Source organism: Phyllobates terribilis, unplaced genomic scaffold (assembly GCF_046119375.1).
Source record: "Phyllobates terribilis strain yellow unplaced genomic scaffold, ASM4611937v1 Scaffold_2__4_contigs__length_985480577, whole genome shotgun sequence".
NCBI lineage: Eukaryota > Metazoa > Chordata > Amphibia > Anura > Dendrobatidae > Phyllobates > Phyllobates terribilis.
The window spans coordinates 292,700,446-292,722,762 of NW_027362762.1; the positions used below are offsets into that span (position 1 = coordinate 292,700,446).

Genomic DNA, 22,317 nt, shown 5'->3' on the forward strand with positions numbered 1-22,317 from the left:
CTGTACCTGTGTAATGTATAGGGGCACAGTACAGAGCTCTTCCCCTTGGTTCTCCTCCTCACACTGTACCTGTGTAATGTATAGGGGCACAGTACAGAGCTCTTCCCCTTGGTTCTCCTCCTCACACTGTACCTGTGTAATGTATAGGGGCACAGTACAGAGCTCTTCCCCTTGGTTCTCCTCCTCACACTGTACCTGTGTAATGTATAGGGGCACAGTACAGAGCTCTTCCCCTTGGTTCTCTTCCTCACACTGTACCTGGCCTCTGTCTGCGCTGATTATTACTATGATTGTTGCACACAACTTGACCCCTCAGCAACAGCATCTTCCTCTGTCTGTGCGGCGCTGTGACGTCAGGGGGCATGGCTAGATATGATTTGATGATGATATGACGCAGTGATTGGTTGTGGCTGCTGATGCCGCTTGTTCTCGTCGCATCATCCCGTGAGGAGGAGGCGGTGATTGGTGCTGTCAGCTGGCTCCTCCCCGTGTTCTGGAGGATAGACAGTTCCTATGGAAATAGACGTAGGAGCCAATAGTCGCGGCTAGTGCGAGGTGACGCGCCGGGGGCAAGGCTTGGGAGCCCAGTGAGGAGGGGTGCTGAGGCCGGCGCGATACGCCGGGGGCGGCTAGCGGATAAGCACCGCTCAGTGGGCACAGGAGGCGGTGGGGGCAGCTCTCCGGGTACCGGGCCAAGCAGCCCGGCCTCTTTCCCATGCCTCGGGAAGCCGCTGCAGAGGGGCGGCGGCGACGACGGAGGAGGAGGCGGAGAAGCGGCGAGGTGTGAGGAGCGGTGCATGCCGCCGGGGAGCGGAGGGGGACGATGCGCGAGTATAAGGTGGTGGTCCTGGGGAGCGGCGGGGTCGGCAAGTCGGCTCTGACCGTGCAGTTCGTGACCGGAACATTCATTGAGAAGTACGACCCGACCATTGAGGACTTCTATCGTAAGGAGATCGAGGTGGACTCGTCCCCCTCCGTGCTGGAGATCCTGGACACGGCCGGCACCGAGCAGTTCGCGTCTATGCGGGATCTGTACATCAAGAACGGGCAGGGCTTCATCCTGGTGTACAGCCTGGTGAACCAGCAGAGCTTCCAGGACATCAAGCCCATGAGGGACCAGATCATCCGCGTGAAAAGGTGGGCGCAGGGGTCCGGGGCGCCGTGTTAGGGCGTGGTGATCGCTGGGAGTACGGGGGGCTCTGCAGTCCTCCATTGTATGGTCTGGGCCTGCACACAGACTGGCACTGCCGCACACGATCGGCCTCTGGATCAGCCTTTGTCTTCCTCGTCCAGCCTGTCTGCACAGCTCATCGCCTGCACTTTGTTGCTATTTGCCTTCTTCACATTAATGGAATTTGTCACATAATCTTGAAGGAAATGTCAACATTTAAAGGGGTTTCTGTAACTAATGCTTAAAGGGGGGGAGGGGTCAGGTTATTTACCAATGTTGAGGCAGACTTTGCATGTTACTAAAGAGATCTCACATTGATCCTCTGCCACCTGTTTGGGCGCTGCGTCACCTTGCCGTGTCCCCATCCCAGGTAGCCGCTTGTCACCACTGTCTACTGCTAGTGGCGGACACGGAGGTCTTCAGAAGGTAAGTATACTGTCCAGTGTTTTAGTCCAAGCATATAGCAAAGATGGACATTTGATTTGTTTCAGTTCCTAAGAATGTAAAGGGGGGACCCTCCTGTTACAAGAATGGTAAAGCCCGCCAGAGTGGGAGGCACTAGTGCAGAGGCGGTATGCATTCTGGCTCATAGAGCGGACTCGCATGGAGGAATCCCACCCCAGCTGAGCCATAAATATGCCCTAAAGAAGTGTATGGACTGCGGCTGTGTTCATCAGGTAATTTAAGGTTATTTGCAGATGTTATATGTGGATTTCATCCATTGCATTGCAAAGAGTAAAATCCTCAAAGCATTGACGTTCTCTGTGAATTCCTAAATCCATCCCGCAGGTCAATCTACACTCAAGAACCTGCAGTGTATGGATGAGTTTTAAAATCTCACCCACCAGCTGATTCTGTAATATGCTGTGGATTTTCTGCTGGCAAATATGAATGAAAAATCAAATGTACACGATGTGCATTTACCTGGCTGGCATCCCGTGAATGGAAACATTCTTATTTGCATCCATAGATGGTAAACTGTGTACTCTGATCTTTACAACGATAATTTTCTAACATCTTAAGGTTCAGTTTGTCATCCTTGCATTATAGATGTTTGTGCTATAGTTACATAAGGTAGAGGCCCTTTTTGCCAGGCCTCGGTCAGTAGAAGCGGTTTGTATAAAAATTTTTACAATTCTCCATTTTTTTCATTCCAATTTCCAGTGGCCACTCATGTTTACATCCTTCCCCCTCCTGGTGTCGGGCATGTCTGTAATTTCAGCGTGATACTAATATCTGCAATTCCCAGCATGCAACATGTCTGGAACTTCCTGCAAGAAAAGCTCCTAATGTCATGCTCTTTTCTTCCCTCCTGCTTTTATAGAAGCTAAATGCCATCTGTGCATGATCCAGGTGCTGGACCCATGCAGACGCCACATAGCGTGATCTTCCTCTTCCATAGTGTGATCTTCCTATGTGAGTCAACAACGTGACCCCTGGCAGGAACATTAAAATTGACCATAACTAATCACAAGAATATTACCAGTGTGTCTTTAGTGCGCATAGAATGGGATTAAAAAAAGTATTGGGGGGGGGGGACGATTTACTGAAGGTCAAATAGAAGATCCACTATGTATGTTCTTTTTAGAGCAGATAACTGATGCCATTCATGATACTTTGCCACAAGAGGAACTGGTTTTCCATTGATCAGTAAGGGAAATGTGACTTATTAAACAGTGCAATACTTTTAGTAAGAGCTAGAGACTCTAATGAAGGTGTATCAATGCCACTTGCCAGATTTCTGGTGTTTTTCTAATGTTATTTGTGCCACATACCATACTCCAGTCTGTGGTCTCATAGCTGTATGGACAGAGCCATTTATCATTATACTGCCACTTTTGTAATGAGTACAATTGGGTTGAACTGCTCTGGTCCATTTTGGTCAACTGGCTGCTTCCTAGATGTGGATTTTGTTGTATTGTTATATAAATGGGGGTCTCGCACTGGGAGACTAATCTATGTCCATGGAATAATCACATTAGATACAAGGTTTATTATTCTATTTGTTCTTGTACATGTACTGGAGTTGCACATACTTATAAATTGGGGGAGATTTCTTAATACTGGCACACTGTTTTGCATGGCACCAGATTTAGCCACAGGGCACCCATCATTAAGTGGCGCACGCTACTCAATGAGTCGGGTGCATCTCGCCAGAAATTTTACTCTGGTCAGGGACTGGAGTAACATTTCTGGCTAAAGGAACATTGCCACTTTTAATGAATTTGGCGGGCATTGCCTTGTGCTGCCCCGCCTCCACCCATTTTTGAGAAGCTGTCTAAAGTTGCAAAATTTTTCATGTTGCTCAAAAATTCTGCGACATTTGAAGATTTTTTTTTTTTTTTTAAATCACTGGCGTAAACACCATTGAGAATCAGGGCCGTATCCTTTTATTTATGTATTGTTCTCTACATCTACTAGGTCAGATAAGTCATACTTTCAAGCACTTTTCTAGTTACAAGATATGTGGCTAAGAAAGTGGTGTTTAGGTTTTATAAATCCTTAATAGTGTCTGCTTTCCGGTAATCAGATATGTCTCATTCACCAGAGCATATGGCATTTAAGACTTTCATCTAGGCTCTAGTATTGAAGGAGGGAAATTTCTAAGGAAAAGAAAAAGGGATCCACAGTCCAGCTTGGAAAATCGTACATTAAAGACTTGTATCTTTATTATCCTACTTGAAAATCTATCATATGTCTGATCCCAAGCACATGGAAAATATTATTACATTTCTAGACCCATTTGTTACTTGGCACCTGGAATATATCCAGTTGTGAGCATTTGTCTGACTGGATTCTGTCCACCTCAGTTTGTAGAGAAACTACATAAAAAGTTGAGGGAATTTGTTAATAGTTTAGAGCTGCATTCACAATTCAGCTGGCTGTTGGATTGGTCCATGAACAATTCATTTGACACAAGACTAGCATCTTTGAAAATACAAGGCTCCATGTAACTGTTGTGTATGAAATGAAAAATAGATACATTTTATCTAATTTATTGTTCAAATCTGCATTCGTGTCCTTGTTTCAGAACCCCATTACTGATCCCGGCTGCTACTTTCGTGTTATTGAGTTGTTTGAAGGGGGCTGACTCTTGCTCCGTTCGTTAGTTATGCCACTATCTTTCTGTCTCTGCATCAGCCATGACGCAGAAGAGGGATGACTTGCTTGTCTAATGGACTAAGTCAGCCTTCATCCTGTCACTAGTTACTTGCCACCAAAGAAAGGGTGGAAGCTATTGTCGGGACATTAGCTGAAGTGCAGAGTCCAACACCAGGAGAGGGTGACTATAAACCAGGACGCATGTGTAGATATGATCAATAAGGCATATTCCTGAATTTAATTTCATACACAATTGTGCCTATTTTTTTTCCCTAAGTTAGATGTTTACGTGTAGAACTTTAATTTGATTTTACCGGAGAACGCCTTTATCACCTATCCACGGGTACCCGACTGCTGGATCAGCAGCACAGGGCACTTATCCCTATTAGAAGGGCGCGGCTGTTGGGCAAGTGCGCTGCTGCTCCATTGTAACACCAATATAAGTGCAGAGCTTTTTTCACTGGAGAACCCCTTTAGAACAGTGTGTATGCCCCCTTAACACATAAAATGTATATGGGCTATTTACATTGTGTTAAAGGGGCTTTCTCATGAGAAATTTAGGCACTATCCACAGTATAGGCCAAAAATTACCAATAGATGACAGGAGAGGAGGCCGTGGATGTGCGGGCTCTCTTCATTCATCTCTGTAGGAGTTAGGAATAGTGTTGTGGGTTCCCCATGTCTGCGTTCTGAAGGTTGTGAGACGATCTCTAGTCTCCAAACTGAGCACTTCATAAGGGGGTTACGTCTAAGTATTCAGACATGCCCATTGGCATATTCGTTCACTTAAATGAGGGAAACGCAATTCAAAGATGATACTTTTGACTATTTGGCTATGTGCCCACGATGCAGAAATGAAGCAGAAAATTTCTGCATCTCCCTGGCAGAAAAAACGCATGCAGATTGTGCATGCATTTTTCCTGCAGAATACATGCGGATTCACATGCGTTTCCGCATGCAGATTGACAAGCGCTTTCCAGGCGATAGCATCACTTGGAAAGTGCTTGACAACTAGGTCACACTGTATGAATCCATGCAAACGGCATGGATTTATACAGTGTGACCGTAAAAATTAAAACAAATAAAGCTATACTCACCCCCGAGGCCCCGGCGTGTGCAGCAGCGCTTGTTCCTGTCTGGTTCCCGGCTGCCGGCATATCGCGAGACAGAGCGGTGAAGGGCCTGCGGTCACATGACTGTGACGTCACCGCAGGTCCTCAAGCGATGCCGGCATTCAGAGAGAAGCCGCCGGACAGGTGAATATAACTTTATTTGTTATTTTATTATTTTTTTACAGGTACAATGGTACCCAGGTCTGGATGAGAGTCTCCTCTCCTCCAGAACTGGGTACCATCCGCACATAGAGACGCATAGAAGCCGCTTGTACAAATGTACAGTCGCGGTTTCTATGCAAGTCAATGGGGGAGTTCCGCTGCGCTTCCGCAAAATTAAATGACGTCATGGAAGGTCCTTTTACACCACCGCGAGCCGCCGGGGAGCCATCCGAAGGTGAGTATAAGGTTATTTTTTATTTTAATTCTTTTTTTAACTACAGGTACTATGGTACCCGGGTCTGGAGGAGAGTCTCCTCTTCTCCAGACCCGGGTACCATCCGCGCATTGAATCGCTTAATATCCGCATGTGTACATGCGGATATTCTGTGATTCAATGCAAGTCAATTACGGAGATTACTCCGCGTTTCCATAAAATTAATGGACATGCTGCTGATTTTTTTGCAATGATAATCCGCAGCGGAAATTCCGCAGCAAAAAATGCTTGAAAAATGCATAGTGGGCACGCAGCCAAAGAATGGACATGCTGCTTCTTTTAACACACATGAAATTCTGTAAGAAAAATCCTGATCATGTGCACAAATCTTGCAAAATCTCATATAAATCGCTGTAATAAGTTTTGCAAGGCGTTTTTCAGGGTAATTTATACGTTAATTTACAGCATCAAAAACGCACCTTGTGCATATAGCCCAATACTGTTTTCAGGAGTAACCACCTGAAGGAATGCTGTTCCAAGATAGGAGAAAAATGAGAATGAGTTTGAGATCAGTGACATGAGACACCAACAAGGCCCATTGACTTCTTATGGGTTCTGTCTGTGTCCACTATTTTGATGGGAAGAATTAGCTTTCTTCTTGTCCGATATATTGGAATGTGCTATGGAGGCTTGAGTTCTGCCTATATTGCACCATGTAACCTACAGATTGAATTCTACTCAGTTTTTTCTTATGTTTTTTTAATTTTAAATAATTTCATATGTATAGTTGTACTGAATGATGTATTACAGGTAGAGTAGAGCAAAAATATTTGTAGGACCCTAGTCCGTTGTCCACACCTGTACCCCGTGTCAGCCGGACCAGGGTAAAGCAAACCTTCTCGCTGTCAACTTGCATGCCTCTCCTTATAGGCCCCCGCGATGCGGCATCCACATCACTACCCCAGAGCATTTGGATCAGAGTCCTAAAGTCAGGTTAGTCTGCTTTATTATCTAAAGGCAACATTTGGTCATAAATCCACTTAGGATATGTTCATACCTTCATATGTTTTCAGGAGCGGGCTCGCTTCAAAAGCCACTTCCAAAAAGCGCTCATAAAACACTCCAAAAGATTGAATATATACAGTACAGACCAAAAGTTTGGACACACCTTCTCATTTAAAGATTTTTCTGTATTTTCATGACTATGAAAATTGTACATTCACACTGAAGGCATCAAAACTATGAATTAACACATGTGGAATTATATACTTAACAAAAAAGTGTGAAACTACTGAAATTATGTCTTATATTCTAGGTTCTTCAAAGTAGCCACCTTTTGCTTTGATGACTGCTTTCCACACTATTGGCATTCTCTTGATGAGCTTCAAGAGGTAGTCACCGGAAATGGTTTTCAATTCACAGGTGTGCCCTGTCAGGTTTAATAAGTGGGATTTCTTGCCTTATAAATGGGGTTTGGACCATCAGTTGTGTTGTGCAGAAGTCAGGTGGATACACAGCTGATAGTCCTACTGAATAGACTATTAGAATTTGTATTATGGCAAGAAAAAAGCAGCTAAGTAAAGAAAAACGAGTGGCCATCATTACTTTAAGAAATGAAGGTCAGTCAGTACGAAAAATTGGGAAAACTTTGAAAGTGTCCCCAAGTGGAGTTGCAAAAACCATCAAGCGCTACAAAGAAACTGGCTCACATGAGGACCCCCCAGGAAAGGAAGACCAAGAGTCACCTCTGCTTCCGAGGATAAGTCAGCAGCCTCAGAAATCTCAGGTTAACAGCAGCTCAGATTAGAGACCAGGTCAATGCCACACAGAGTTCTAGCAGCAGACACATCTCTTCAACAACTGTTAAGAGGAGACTTTGTGCAGCAGGCCTTCATGGTAAAATAGCTGCTAGGAAACCACTGCTAAGGACAGGCAACAAGCAGAAGAGACTTGTTTGGGCTAAAGAACACAAGGAATGGACATTAGACCAGTGGAAATCTGTGCTTTGGTCTGATGAGTCCAAATTTGAAATCTTTGGTTCCAACCACCGTGTCTTTGTGCGACGCAGAAAAGGTGAACGGATGGACTCTACATGCCTGGTTCCCACCGTGAAGCATGGAGGAGGAGGTGTGATGGTGTGGGGGTGCTTTGCTGGTGACACTGTTGGGGATTTATTCAAAATTGAAGGCATACTGAACCAGCATGGCTACCACAGCATCTTGCAGCGGCATGCTATTCCATCTAGTTTGCGTTTAGCTGGACAATCATTTATTTTTCAACAGGACAATGACCCCAAACACACCTCCAGGCTGTGTAAGAGCTATTTGACCAAGAAGGAGAGTGATGGGATGCTTCGCCAGATGACCTGGCCTCCACAGTCACTAGACCTGAACCCAATCGAGATGGTTTGGGGTGAGATGGACTGCAGAGTGAAGCAAAAGGTCCAACAAGTGCTAAGCATCTCTGGGAACTCCTTCAAGATTGTTGGAAGACCATTTCCGGTGACTACCTCTTGAAGCTTATCAAGAGAATGCCTAGAGTGTGCAAAGCAGTCATCAAAGCAAAAGGTGGCTACTTTGAAGAACCTAGAATATAAGACATATTTTCAGTTGTTTCACACTTTTTTGTTAAGTATATAATTCCACATGTGTTAATTCATAGTTTTGATGCCTTCAGTGTGAATGTACAATTTTCAAAGTAATGAAAATACAGAAAAATCTTTAAATGAGAAGGTGTGTCCAAACTTTTGGTCTGTACTGTACATTTCTATGTAAAACGACCTGTTAATATGTTCGGCCTCTTGAGCACCTTTTAACCACTTCAGGTTTCCAAATATGCCACACAGGTTAAAGATGTGTTCTGATGGTGCTTTATACTTTATAATACAAGTTAATGGTAAGGCTGCCAATATGCCCAAGTGTCTTTTTCAGAGTTTCGGAATAGGTTGCCTAAATACCTATTAACTCATTCTGCAGGCTACTTCATACAGTGATATACAGAGGCTGGAGAAGCCATCCTGTGTCTGAACTTTTTGCTAGTTGAAAGGAGGTAATCTGTTCTTCTTCAGCCCCTTGAAGACCTGTCTATTTTAGACCTTGAGGACATTACTAATTCATTGTCATTACAAGAGATATGACTTTATATTGGTTTTTATTTACATTTTTTTCGGGGTATGTTTAACTTATTGATTGACTACTGACATGTCCTATATAGATACTAATGGCAGGCTTGTGGAGCCTTTGGTCCCTGAGTGGCATGGTAACACATTGGCATCTCTTGACAAGAGTAGAAGGCTTACTGTATCAATTAAGCATGTTTTCTTGGACATCAAATGCCTTAGATCAGTGGTCCCCAACCTTTCTCACCTTGAGAGCCACATTCAGCGCCGAGAGAGGGTCGGGAGAAACATCCAGCTTCCATCCCCCTCACAGTGGTGGCCACCAAAGCCCCCATTACAGGTATAATGATAACCAAAGGTTTTCCACAGAAATCACCCCAAAGCAGAATACCAAGATCCAGGGGTTCCCACAATACCCCCATTCAGTATTCTCCCAGTAGCACTCCCAACACACTTGTCACATCCAGCTTCAAGCACCTCCTCTGACAGGTAGTATCATACTGCCCCAGCGTATCATGTTTAAATTATCTCTAAACCTAAGACCAGTATATGTGCATCCAGATCTGCTTTTCTGTGCAGGGCTACTCCAAAAAATGTGCCCTTCACACCTGTTAGCTAGACCTGGAGCTAATGCACCAATCTGGCAGACAGCTGCAAGCCACAATTCATGGGACCGCGAGCCACATGGGGCTAATGAGCTACAGGATGGGGACTCCTGCCTTAGATGCTACGGCTGTCATTAACCACCATTCTGTAGTCAGTGCTTTCTGGAGTTAGTTGTAGAAGGAACCCGCCCTGTGCATTACAGCTCATCCTGTTGCTGACAGCGTGGAGTCAATGATGGTGCCCACAGGATCAGAGTACCCTAATAACAGGCTGCTGGTCCTTCAAGGACCCCTGCCTGCTACTACACTGCAGATTGACAAGGAGTTAAATGTGTACTGCTGTGAACAAATTTGTATTAGCCTTATGTTTTCAGTAATGTACACTACAGATGTATTTATTGCCAATCATTTGTATGGTGGTAACATATTCCAGAGAAGGCTAGAGTGAATGCACTCACATCTGTCAATATCCCCAGAGGACTCGCAATATACTTTCCCTGCTCCATATCCACACTCTGCAGGACCAATCAGTATTGGAAGGCAACTGAAGTACCCAGTGAAGCCCATAGAAACATACAGAAGTTGCTGAGAATAAATTCCATCTAAAGCTCCCTTCCATGTGTATAAATTTTATGTATATACATGTACAGACAGAGCAGAACATGAGAATGAATGCTTTGTGTAAACATGTACTGTACTCGTGAGAAAATATTGTTAGTTTTACATTATTAATGCATGATATACTCGTGGCCATTGATCCATTTATGAAAATGAGTGGAAAGAGACTTTCATTTTACATAAACTACATTTGTAAATAGAAGATAATTGACTAGTAAAGCTCACGGGACTCTTGATGGCCCTGGGTGAATTTTCTTCTTCTTGTATGGCCACATTCAGTATTTTTGTCAGTATTTCACAAAATATTTGTAAACCAAAACCAGGAGAGGACCAATCAGAGGAAAAGAATAATAGAAACATGTGCACCACGTCTGCATTTTTGGCTTACAAATACTGATGTGATATACTGCCCAAAATCCTCAACGTGTGAACGTTGCCTGTACCTCCTTTGCCCTCAAGTTAAAGACTCACTAAGTCCTATATGTGGGCCTTACTCTTCTGACTACGTTACAACTACGTTTTGAAAGAAGCATTTATATGGATCCTATTGTAGTGTATGGGAGCTATATTGTACCTCTGATTTCATATGGAGTCACACTGAGGGTTTCTAGAGCGCTTTTTTATTTTTTGTACTGTTCATGCTAAATTAAGCAAGAAAAAAAGTCATGTTGAGAGCAATTGTTTCCTGACACTGAAGGCATATTGCCAAGTTTTGTTCGTCCTTAAAAGGTATATCTGGGACTTTAAAAAGGAAAAAAAAATATGCCTCAGCACTAACGGGCATTTATTTGCTGCCTGCCTGTTATCCCTGACTCTGTTCTCCACCAGCATACAGCAGTCACAGACTTCCGCTGTCGTCACGTCAGCAGAGCGGCGGTTTCTTTTCCTGTCGACAGCGTGGGACTACTGGTGTCATGCTGATTGACAGCTCGCCCCTTGATGCCTAATTGGGGGAAGCCGGCTGTCAATCAACATGACGCCAGTAGTCCATTCCTGTCAACAGGAAAATCAACTACTGTTCTAATGACACTGAGCAGCTGAATCTCCGGCAGGAGCGATCAATGACTGCCGCTGTTAGCAACTACATGCTTGTTGGTGCTTCGGCACTTTTTTTTTTAAGGTCCCGGATATCGCCTTTAATGAAGCAGGCTGGACTTCTCTCTGTAAAATAACGGACACCAGAATGATTCCGTTGTAGTCATTGGGATGATTGGGTTGCTATTTGCATTCAATATGCAACAGATTCATCCACCACATGGATTTTATTTCTCTGTATCCTTTGCGTCTCTATAGAACAGTTCAGGACTGGGCCATTTTCTCCTGTTCATGGCCAGGTGCATTTCCCTTGCAATAGGGGATGCCATATTAGCCCCAGTTACAAGGCATATGCAGCCTCCTGTCTGCACAGCAGAGCTGATCTGGGTCTACAAGACCCATTAGTTCCTGCTTCCTCTCATCACTCGTGCAATCACATGATTGCTAGGACGGGTGGAGGAAACCTCATTAGTGCTTCCTAAACTGTATACACAGCACTTGTTCAGTGCTGTGTATACAGTGATCAGGAACGCAGTGATGGTAAACAATTTCTGCTTTCTCTACAGGGAGTCAAGTCCTCTCTGTAATTCAGGCTTCCTGCTCCGGCCGCTAAGCGATCTCTGCGCAGCTGTTGACTCTGCAAGGATGTTTTTGATAGTCACTGTTGAGTCACATGTGGATCGTACCGATGTTTTAAGTTATTAGGTAGTCCACAAGTGGTTAAGGAACAAAAACGCATGTGAACAGAGCATATCGTGTATGGCCACCATAACAGTTCATCACAGTGGCTAAGCCTGCAGTTATACATCCCAATTGCGGTCATTAAACGACAGCTTATTGACTACGCAGAAGCTGTCCTTAATGGCCTGTTCTGATAAGCCAACTGCAATTCTATTGGCAGCACATGTCCTATTTATACAGGGAGCTGTATAGCCAAAATCAATGATTTTTTTTACTCGTGTTTAAAATTTCATCTGACCAATGAGCATTTCGCAAGTTTGTCATGTGATTATCGGTGTTTTCAAAACAAAATGCCAATTGGAAGATGGTCATTTTGCAATTATTGGCCAATGTAAATTGCTCTATTCTAAAGACATAAATATTTCTTAACTTGCAGGCTATGACCGTGGTAATGGTTAATCACAGGGAAGATTGTACAGGATGTGTCTTTTATGCATTTGTACATCAAGTACCTCATGACCATTTTTTCTCGCCTTTTGAGTCACAGGAGTTGGATCAAATCTTCATTGTTCTAATCGTTTGTGTAAACTGGTCTGACTACTCATATGGGACATTAAATCATTTCACTAAGAGGGGCAAACAATGTGGGTTTTCCAAAGCCAAGTTGAATTTTTTTATTTTTTATAGTGGATCTAGCAGTTTTGTTAATGTACCGTATTTTGCGGACTAGAAGATGCACCCCAAATTTTGTGAAGGAAAATAGGAAAAAATGTTTTAACTAAGATGGAGGCGTGTCTTATAGTCCCATTTTACAGTAGCTTACTGGGGGGGGGGGTGTCTTTGGCTGTGGAGAGTGGGGGCCCAGGAGGCAAGGTCGCTGCTTCAGGAGGCCGGCGGCAGCAGGAGTGGGGCGATGCTGTGGGCCCCGGGCTGGGAAAAGGGGGTGTCCTGGAGCTGCAAGGCTGTGGGCCCTAGGCTCTCCTAAGATATTTGCACTGCGCAGATTGAGAGCTTGGAAGATGTCACTGATGTCAGCTGACAGGCTCGCAATGGTTCTGGTGAAGCCTGTTCCTGTGGAGGCGGCCTGTCACTGGTTGCAGACTGGAAAAGGAAACCATTGTATGAAATGTCCCAGTAAGCCAGGGCAACAATGGTATGCAGAATCCCATGGACATCTAGCTATACATCCGGAATGGGGCAAGATAAGCAAATTTGGTCAGAATTTTTTTTCTGTTTATAAACATTAAGTTAGTGGGCAAATAGTGAAAATACTTGATAACTCCCTTAACCTATTTTTTGGCTACCCAAATGCCAAGCGTCTTAATGAACTTAAAGGGAATCTGTCACTATATTTGACCTATCTAAACTATTAATATGGGCATACAGTTTATAGACTTCTAAGGACAGTGATACCTGTATGCCTCATATCAGATGCCTTGTCATGGATAAATCATCTTTTATCACTTTATGTAAATGACCTCTTCCAGGCTATGGAGAGTATGCTGCCTTGAAGATAACTCTACCTCCAGAGCTTATTATTAGTGATGAGCGAGCACTAAAATGCTCGGGTGCTCGTTGCTCGGGTCGAGCAAATCGTAAAGCTCAGGTGCTCGACCCGAGCAACGAGCCCAATGTAAGTCGAGCATTTTTCCGGCGCCCTCCCATAGGTCTGCAGGAGGCCTAAAAATTGCCCTAATCGATGGGAACAGCGCTCAAATGACATGGAAACAGCATGGGGAAAACCCCTGGAAGCATCTCTGACTCCCAGGTCTCTGCTGTCAACAACGTTGTCAGAGGTATCACGCCACTTTTACCGACTCACAATAAAACATACAAAAACTAAACTAAAATTAATTTTCCTGGAAAAAACGTTAAGAAACATTCTTTCCAGGGTAATGACTTGCATATAACACAAAATAAATAACTCCTCCTCCACACCTTGGGCTATGTTCACACATAGTGTTTTTGATGCGTTTTTGAACTTTTACATTGCTTTCAACGGTGAAAAATACATTCACCGGTAAATGTCATTTTAACATTTTACTACCTTATCTGCCCATGTGGTATGTGAGACATGATCAGACAGATCCTGTTTCATTTATGAAGGAGGGACTCTGAAAGTCACAAAGACTATTTTTATAGGGCCATCAGGCGGCACTTACTATAATTAAAGGGCCAGCAGTCGGCCCTTACTATTGTTAGAGGGCCATCAGCTGTCTATGTGTTGTTGTTCCCATTATTAAGGAGCAGGTCTCCTTTATTTTTATAGCGTATGTTGTGACTTCAAGGCCTCCCCAAAATTTTGAAAAACCCCAATACCCCTTTGAAGAGACATATAGGGCCTGATTAAAAAAAAAATCCTGTTATTAAGGAGCTGGTCTCCTATACTGGTGATGCCCATGCAGTGACTGCAAGGGCTGCCAAAAAATTTGACACCCTCCATTATAACGACATATTACCCAAGGCAGGGTATACAAAGTGGGCTAAATGCATATATTTCAGACCATAAAGAACTAAACAACCCCTTAAAAACTATTTACTCAATAGTACAAAAAAACATCCTTTAAAATAGGTATCTCTATTGGGGTGGGGTAATCAGGTAGGTGTAAAGACACACATGCAGACTTTCCCTCGGTTTCCCTGGGAAAGCTGTGCCTTACCTAACAGCGGGTGGTTAACACCCTAGCGATGCGTGTTGGTGCCCCCGCTCCACGTCTGCTATCCCTTATTAGCCCTATATTCCTCTATATACCCATACAAATGTATAAAAAGTATTGTATAATGGATGTAACATCCATCTTGTGGTACAGTTTAATTCACACTGAGTCATTTATAGAAAAAGCAATGAGTATACATTCTCTCCCAAATGAAGAAAGGGAAGTGGTAAAGTAAAGTACAGAGTAATAGAGAAAGTCAGTGTCATAAACCAGTAAATATCCAAAATATATTCAGATTGCTATCTCTCAATATTAAGCACTATATGCAATTAGGACATAGATAGTAGGCACACAAAAGAAAAAGTGCAATAGTGCTATTGTTTGTATCAATCACAAAGTGTACATCAAAGAGGCCTCAAAAGATACATGGGTTCATGCAAACAGCGCACAGAAATAAAATGCAATAATGCCAACAATTATATTACATTAGTCCCAAAGACACAACAGGTCAAAAGTTGTAGTATTGACAGAGATATCAGAATATACCTAACAAATTCTATACTCTAACAGGCCAAGGGAAGGGCTATGTCAGCCTAGTAAATGAATAGACACTGATAGTATAAAATTTTTTCCAAATTACAACAACAGAAGGACTTATCTGTTGCTCATGGACTTAGTGGTATCCAGATTAAATAATCTTCGGATGTGAAATAGTACAGCCTGTAACCAGCATGTCCAGAAGTATACATCTGTGGCACTACAACTACCAGCTGTCCGAATGCGTTTTTCCCCCTCCTGTTCATCATGGGACCATGTTTAGGAGATAACCTCAATAGGTCTGAGGGTAGGAGTGAGACAACAGTGTTTCTCAAGTGTCCATTCCAGACACTGGCCCTCTGATGAACCCTACAACAGGAGGGGGAGAAACGCATTGGGACAACTGGTACTTGTAGTGCCACGGATGGCGTCATCGCCACTCACCATCTTGGCGAGTTCTCAGTTTTGGAGGATGACACAGATGTCTGACATCCATGCCCACTCCTCAGTTCTTATGTGCGGAGGCTGACCTGAATGCCGACGGGCGTGTTGAAGCTGGGACTCAACAACTGCTCTCTGCTGCTCACAAATCCTTCCCAACATCTGCAACGTTGAGTTCCAACGCATGGTGACGTCGCACACCAGTCGGTGAGCTGGAAGCTGCAAATGCTGCTGAAATACGGCGAGGGCGGTGGAAGCTGTAGGTGACTTTCTGAAATGGGCACACATGCAGCGTACTTTGAACAGCAGCTCAGGCAGATCCGGATAGGTTTTGAGAACCCACTGAACCACTAGGTTGAGCACATGGGCCAGGCATGGTACGTGTGTGAGGTTGCCTAGCTTCAGAGCCGCCATCAGGTTCCGGCCATTGTTACACATGACCATGCCTAGGTTCAGCGGTGACAGCCACAGAGGCCTGAATCTATAAATGGAAAAATGAACAGCTCTTCGGAGTGTCCAAGTGTGGGATCAGTTGTTTCCAGGCACTCTGCATGTTGGGAGAAAGGAGGATCAGGGTGAGGAATATGTGGTCCAGACTCACGGCTACTGAGACTTGACCATGTGGAAGACAGGTTGGTGGTGGTGGCAAAGTGACTGGAAGCATTATCTGCAATCCAACCAACAACCTTTTCACACTGCTCTGGCTTCAAGAGTGGTGTTCCGCGGCCCCCTAGTAATTGGGACAGGAAGGTCGAGCGGCATGATGTGAGTGTTTGTTGTCCTCCCTCAGCAGGCACAATTTCATCTTGCCCATGGCCTCAGCCTCTGCCTCTGCATGTACCATCACCATCACGTCCACTTCCCCGTCCCTTGCCACACACCTTTACCATTTTTAATGGAGTAGAATATTTGACCCGCTCCACAAAATGTCTGTATTGCCGCAGTTATATGGGATCACGTCTGGTGACCACGGTTTTAGGAAGTGGTTTTATAGAAATGGTATTGGTCTCGACCAAGTGTGAATAGGTTCAACTATACACAGATGGCTGAGTTTAAATGGAGTGGAATATTTGGCACACTCCAAAAAAATGTCACGATTATTACCACAGTAATATGGGATCACGTGTGATGATGGAAAAGTTTCTCTGCTTCCACAATACAGCAATGTGAATAAAATCAAAAAAATCTGTCTGTATTCTGCTAACAAGCAAATGGAGCAGTAAAATGGAGTACTGTATTGCTTTTTAAGCAAATAATCAGGATTTAGATAAAAAAAAAAAAAAAAAATAGCCCTGATATGTAGGGCTATGGATATCTGTAACAGCAGCAGACAGAACTGCAGTGGACCCTATTGTGCTGTATACACTGTCCACAAACTCTGCCTACCTAACTCCTGCTATCAGCCTCACCAGTAATATATGCAGCTGGATTAGTCCTCAGAAGGACTGTTAGTTTAGATGTATATATTGTTGTGAATACCTGACTAAAACAAGCAAATTTCTCCCTACACTGTCTGATTCCGGAGTGACTGTGACTAGCACAGCGGCGCCAGGTCTGATATAGACCTGATGACGCTGTGCGGCCAGTCAAGCACTGTAATGCCACAACCAACATTGCTGTGGTATTACAGTGCGTGGCAGGCAATCCCTGCATGTTAATTGGCTATCTAAAGAGTGACAAACATGCGGGGAGGGGACCCGAGCATCCCGGAAATACGTGCCGAACATCTCGAGCAGTAAGATGCTCTGTTGAGTACTGAGCACGCTCGCTCATCACAACTTATTATTTATAAAAGGGAGAGTTGCCAGTGTGATGGTCTCTGCTTTCCTGATCTCACTGCAGATCTGTGTGATTATACCTGACACACGTGGAGGTTCCTCTCAGCTTCCATCTCTCTGGCAGACAGGTTTTCTAATTCACTTCACAGCCCGGCCTCACTACTGAGCGTGTACATAAAGTGCAGCATAGATTCATCTCAACTAAAAGCCGAGATCCTTAGATCAGGAACAAAAGACATTTATAGGACATTTCATAACTTTCCCAAATTCTTATGAAAAAAATATTCCCCACAAACTACATTTAACTACTGTACCCAATTTATTATATATTTTAGGAGTTGGAGTCTGTCCATTTTATACCGACTCCACCAAAATGGACACCAACTCCACGACTCCGACTCCACAGCCCTGTATAGACAGTTGATGGATCCTCTTTAAGAATCTAGGCTTTACCCATGTGTAATAGGTTATGGTCACACCACCGTATTTTCTCTCATCCGAATAAATCAGGCTGATTGCTAATCACACTCTGATCAAACTCTAGTTAGAGTATCATCGTAGTGTGATCTGATTTTCTCAGATGTGGAGAAGATGGAGCAAAACATCTCTCCATCTTCTCCATTCTGTCACTCCGTGAAAATTGCACCACACTCAGATGTCATCGGAGTGTGGTCTGATGTTTTCCACTGACTCCTTGAATATCGGATGCAAATCGTGCTTGCTTTGATTTTTTTTTTCTCGGACATGCTCTTGTACATGGCCCCATAAAATAACATTTATAGAGAGGGGGGAAATGGGAAGGGAGAGTCAGATCACCAGATCTGGCAGTACTTGGAGTGGCAATAGGGAGTCAGTGCATGGAGACGCCCAGGTCAGGGCTGCATTCCTCCAGCGATGAAAAAGATGGAGGAAACTTCACATTTATCGGTTCCTTTAAAAAAAAATAGATGATACTGGCAAATCACATGTAACTCAAAAACCAACGTGTTTCAGCGAGAAGCCTTATTCAAGGTATAATATAGTGCTGGTTCGCTGTTGTTAAATGGATATATGATCTGATCACATGTAAATGCAATATCCAATCACAGTGGCTCAATAATTTCCATCTATACAACTATAACAGGTGAATTAAAGCCAGGTGAGACATGAAAAATGAAGGAAACTAAGTATACTGCAGAATAAGATCCTGCCTTGTATTAAAGGGAACCTGTCACCAGAAAAAAACGCTATTAACCTGCAGATATGACGTAAATTTGCAGGTTAATAGCGTTATTATGCAGCCCAGCATCTGCACATAGCCAAACAATGGGGAGAAATTCACGGCGGCCTTGCTCGTTCAACCCTCCTATAAGACACCTATATTGGGGCTTTTGTGTAAAGCCCCATTTTTCCATTGCTGCATTACAGTAGGGTACAATGATTTTTAATTAACTTTTATTTATTTATTTTTTCTCATGTTTTATTTTTTTATATAACATTATTTATACATAATGCCATTCACAGTTTAGTAAAGGAACGCATTACCTTTACTCTCTGTGCCAGTACACTGATACTTATATTGTTGTACCATTTTATTAAAAAAAGGGGTTTATATATAAAAAAAAAAAAAACTATATGCATTTAATATTAATAAGGGCTCTGTCAGATGGACATATAACACAGCCGACGATCGCATCTTAGTAAATGGACTGGCCGGTACCTCTCCTGACCAGACAGTGAGAGCTGCATAGAAATACTGCACGCTGTCACACTCGGGTCAGGAGATGTGTCGGCCAGTCCTTGCACTGCGATACGATCGTCGGCCATGTAAAACATCTTTCTGACTGCCCGAAGTGTGAAAAATCCGTTAGTGGATCTGAGCCACGATAGGGCCGTGAACGTGGAACAAGTGAGAAAAGATCGTAAAATAACCTAGTGGGGACAAAAGTGTTTTTTTTTTTGCAAGAATAGCTTTAGCCTTTATCAAGCTGCTTCTGGCGTCATTATTGTTTCGATCTTGGGGATATGCTCATTACATAGTGTTCAGGCTGCTAGTGAAGTGTTATACCTGCTTTGTAGCATATGTGCTATATAATCGTATTATGTGTTGGACAGAGATGTCATTTTTTTTTTTTCTTTCCCTACAGATATGAGAAGGTGCCAGTAATCTTGGTTGGCAATAAAGTTGACCTAGAAAGTGAGCGTGAGGTATCCTCCAACGAAGGCCGTGCTTTGGCTGAAGACTGGGGATGTCCTTTCATGGAAACGTCAGCGAAAAGTAAAACTATGGTGGATGAGCTCTTTGCAGAAATCGTGAGGCAAATGAACTATGCAGCCCAGCCTGATAAGGATGACCCTTGCTGTTCTGCGTGCAATATACAATAGCAGTTTTATGTAATTTAGGTAGACATGACTATTTTAGCTGCAAAGGTTTAAAAAAGTTTTACTTATTTTCCATGTGTTTACCCAAAGAAAAGCATTGCGAGAGGCTTGCATTTGGTAGAATTTTACTTTCTAAAATAATTTGTGGCATTCATTTCTACAGCTGACACAGCAATCATGATCCGCCACATTAAAAAACAAACAAACCCTAGATTACAGAGACTGTTCTTACAAGATCAAGGCTAGATCATACAAGAAGCGGCAACCTCAACCACTGCAGGTATTCTTCCTGAACTGGACAGCAAGGGGCATTTATATTTACAGCACTGACTGTCGTCCCATAGTGTGTCTGAAACGAATCCTAACCACTCTGAATTACCCCATCTAACAAGTGGAGACAGAAGATGAAGACTTTGGACGTGGGAGAGTCTTGTTTTGGGAAATTAAGCCATGTTGCATCCAGTTGAGGGAGCAAGGTTTTACTTTCCGTACGCTTCCCAATGATTATGGACCTCAGTACTTCGGACATGGGTCTCACTATGTTATGGGCTTGTTTCTATTTAGCGTATCAATTTGACTGAAGGTGAAGATAAGGAATTTTTTTTAACTTGATGCTGACAGGCTATTTGTGAAGTGAATGTTGCTGTGACGAGGTGCACAAGTTACGTCGTTTCATTTGGATTGGACTTAAGTATTTATTATTTGCATGGGCAGCTGCACACAAATGCAAATTACCTGCTTAACCTTGTTTGAAACGAAATTTCAATGGAGTTACAATTTGAGAGCAGAAAATCAAAACTGCATACGGTTATGGAAAAAAAAACCTGATATTCAGTAGAATAGTTTTCATTTCTTTTGTGAGAGTGAGAAGCTGTGTGAATGTGCCGTACACTTGTATGCTGGTTTACAATTATTGTATTTGAGCTGAGGTTCATTGTATTTGCTCCACAGTGTAAAACTATCCCAGAGAAGTGCTTTCTTGTGGCTCAGAATAGAATGTGTTATGTCACTTACCCAGAAAATTGTCTTTTTTTTTTTTTTTTCTTTTTCCTTTTTTCTTTTTTCTTTTCTCATTAGCTGCTTTTTAATAAGGACTTTGGGGAGTATTAAATTTTAGCACTATGTTATTACTTCATGTTTAAGATTTGTTTTCTTCCATATTTCATATTCCTGCCCTGCCTAAACAGCTTCCAATTAAATCCATAATTTAACCCTTTTACTTTTGCGGAGTAAAATGAATGGAATGCTGTTATCAATCCAGAGTTATTGTATTTTTGTTTCAAGTAAAAAAAAAAAAATTACAGTCAAATATTGTATTTTGCACATGTGATTGATCCCCCATCCTCCCATAAATAGCCATTTTAAATCACTACATACTTTGTGGGTGAAAGAACTTGACTCCCTGCAGGTTTTTTTTTTTTTCTGGTCTTGAAAACAGTCTTTCAGATTGCCACGCACCTTGAAATGCAGTTATGCATTTATAAATATCATAGTTTGCCTGTCCTTTTATTTGGGAAATCTCTTTGCAAGTGATTGAAATGCTTTCCATAAAAAACCATTGAAAGGGCAGATGTTACTGGTTTTTGCAGCACACATTTTTCAACAACTGGCAAGAAATAAACTATATTTAACTTAGTTTTGTTTTTGGTTCCATTTAAGAATATTTTTTATTTTGAAAGTTTGACAAACATAAAAATAAATACTAATATGTTATTGCAAAGTAATAAAAGCTTTGGAGTGTATATTTTACCACCAGGAGCTACTCTCAGGATTACCAAATATGTATGACATGGCAAAAGAAGGAAAAAAGAATTATTTTTATTTATTCATTTTTAATCACCAATGAAGTTTGATTAATTTTTGAGCCAAAGCCAAAAGTGGATCCAACAGTAAGTATGTATTTAGTTCAGTTTCTACCCACTTCTGGCTTTGGTATAAAACTGTCAAATCAACCTACAGATTGAAGATTTCCTAACTCTTCAACCAAAATCTTTATTGCTTTAATATACCTTAAAGCGTTTTCCACTTTTAGAAATGTGGACCTCCAAATGCTGCTTATGTAAAATAGATAGGACTCTCCCTCCAGGTCCAGTGCCAGATCTTCACTGGCGCTTCACACTTAATGGTTTGGCTGCAGAAGTGACGTCACAGCATCAATTCACATCACAGCTGCAACCAAAACACTTAGACCGGATCCGGCGCTGGACCCCGGAAGGGCAAGTCCTAACTGCTTTTCTTATTTTAGATGATGGGCAACTTTTATGGTTCACTTGACTTTTTTTCTTTGTATAAAAAAAGTGCAAAACCCTTTTAAGGTTTAACCCTATGTGCACACCTCTTTTCACACCAGTGGAGCCCATAAGGTTTTCCTATGCTTAGCTGCTTCAGAAGCCAGCAAGCTTTTCCCTGAAGCTGCTACACTGGCAGTTTTGCCGTAATGTTTAGCGGCAGCATCATCACCAGCATCTTTTTTTCCTATACTTTTCAGCTATAAAGAGTTTGTTTGCCCAAAGAATGAACATGTTACTGATTTTAGCTATTTTACAGTTTCTGAGTTTTAGAAGTAACAAAAGACCCAACATGTGCACAGCATTGTCATTTTTACATTTGCTGTGCATTACGTTGAGTTTTTGCAGCAGTTTTATGGTGCTTTTTCAGTTAGTGTGCCCATACTCTTAGATTGTAACTGGGGAATTTTATTGTGAGGACCCTTTTACTTTCTGCT

At 42.7% G+C, this 22,317-nt stretch overlaps 1 protein-coding gene across 1 annotated transcript; it reads left to right on the top strand.

Annotated features, from left to right (window-relative positions):
* The first annotated feature begins 488 nt into the window (after nt 1–488).
* On the top strand, nt 489–21,321 carry RAP2A (RAP2A, member of RAS oncogene family). Its single transcript, XM_073664170.1, has 2 exons — nt 489–1,137; nt 19,358–21,321. The coding sequence occupies exons 1-2, from the start codon at nt 824–826 to the stop codon at nt 19,593–19,595; spliced, it is 552 nt and encodes a 183-aa protein (XP_073520271.1). The 5' UTR covers nt 489–823; the 3' UTR covers nt 19,596–21,321.
* Nucleotides 21,322–22,317: the final 996 nt, after the last annotated feature.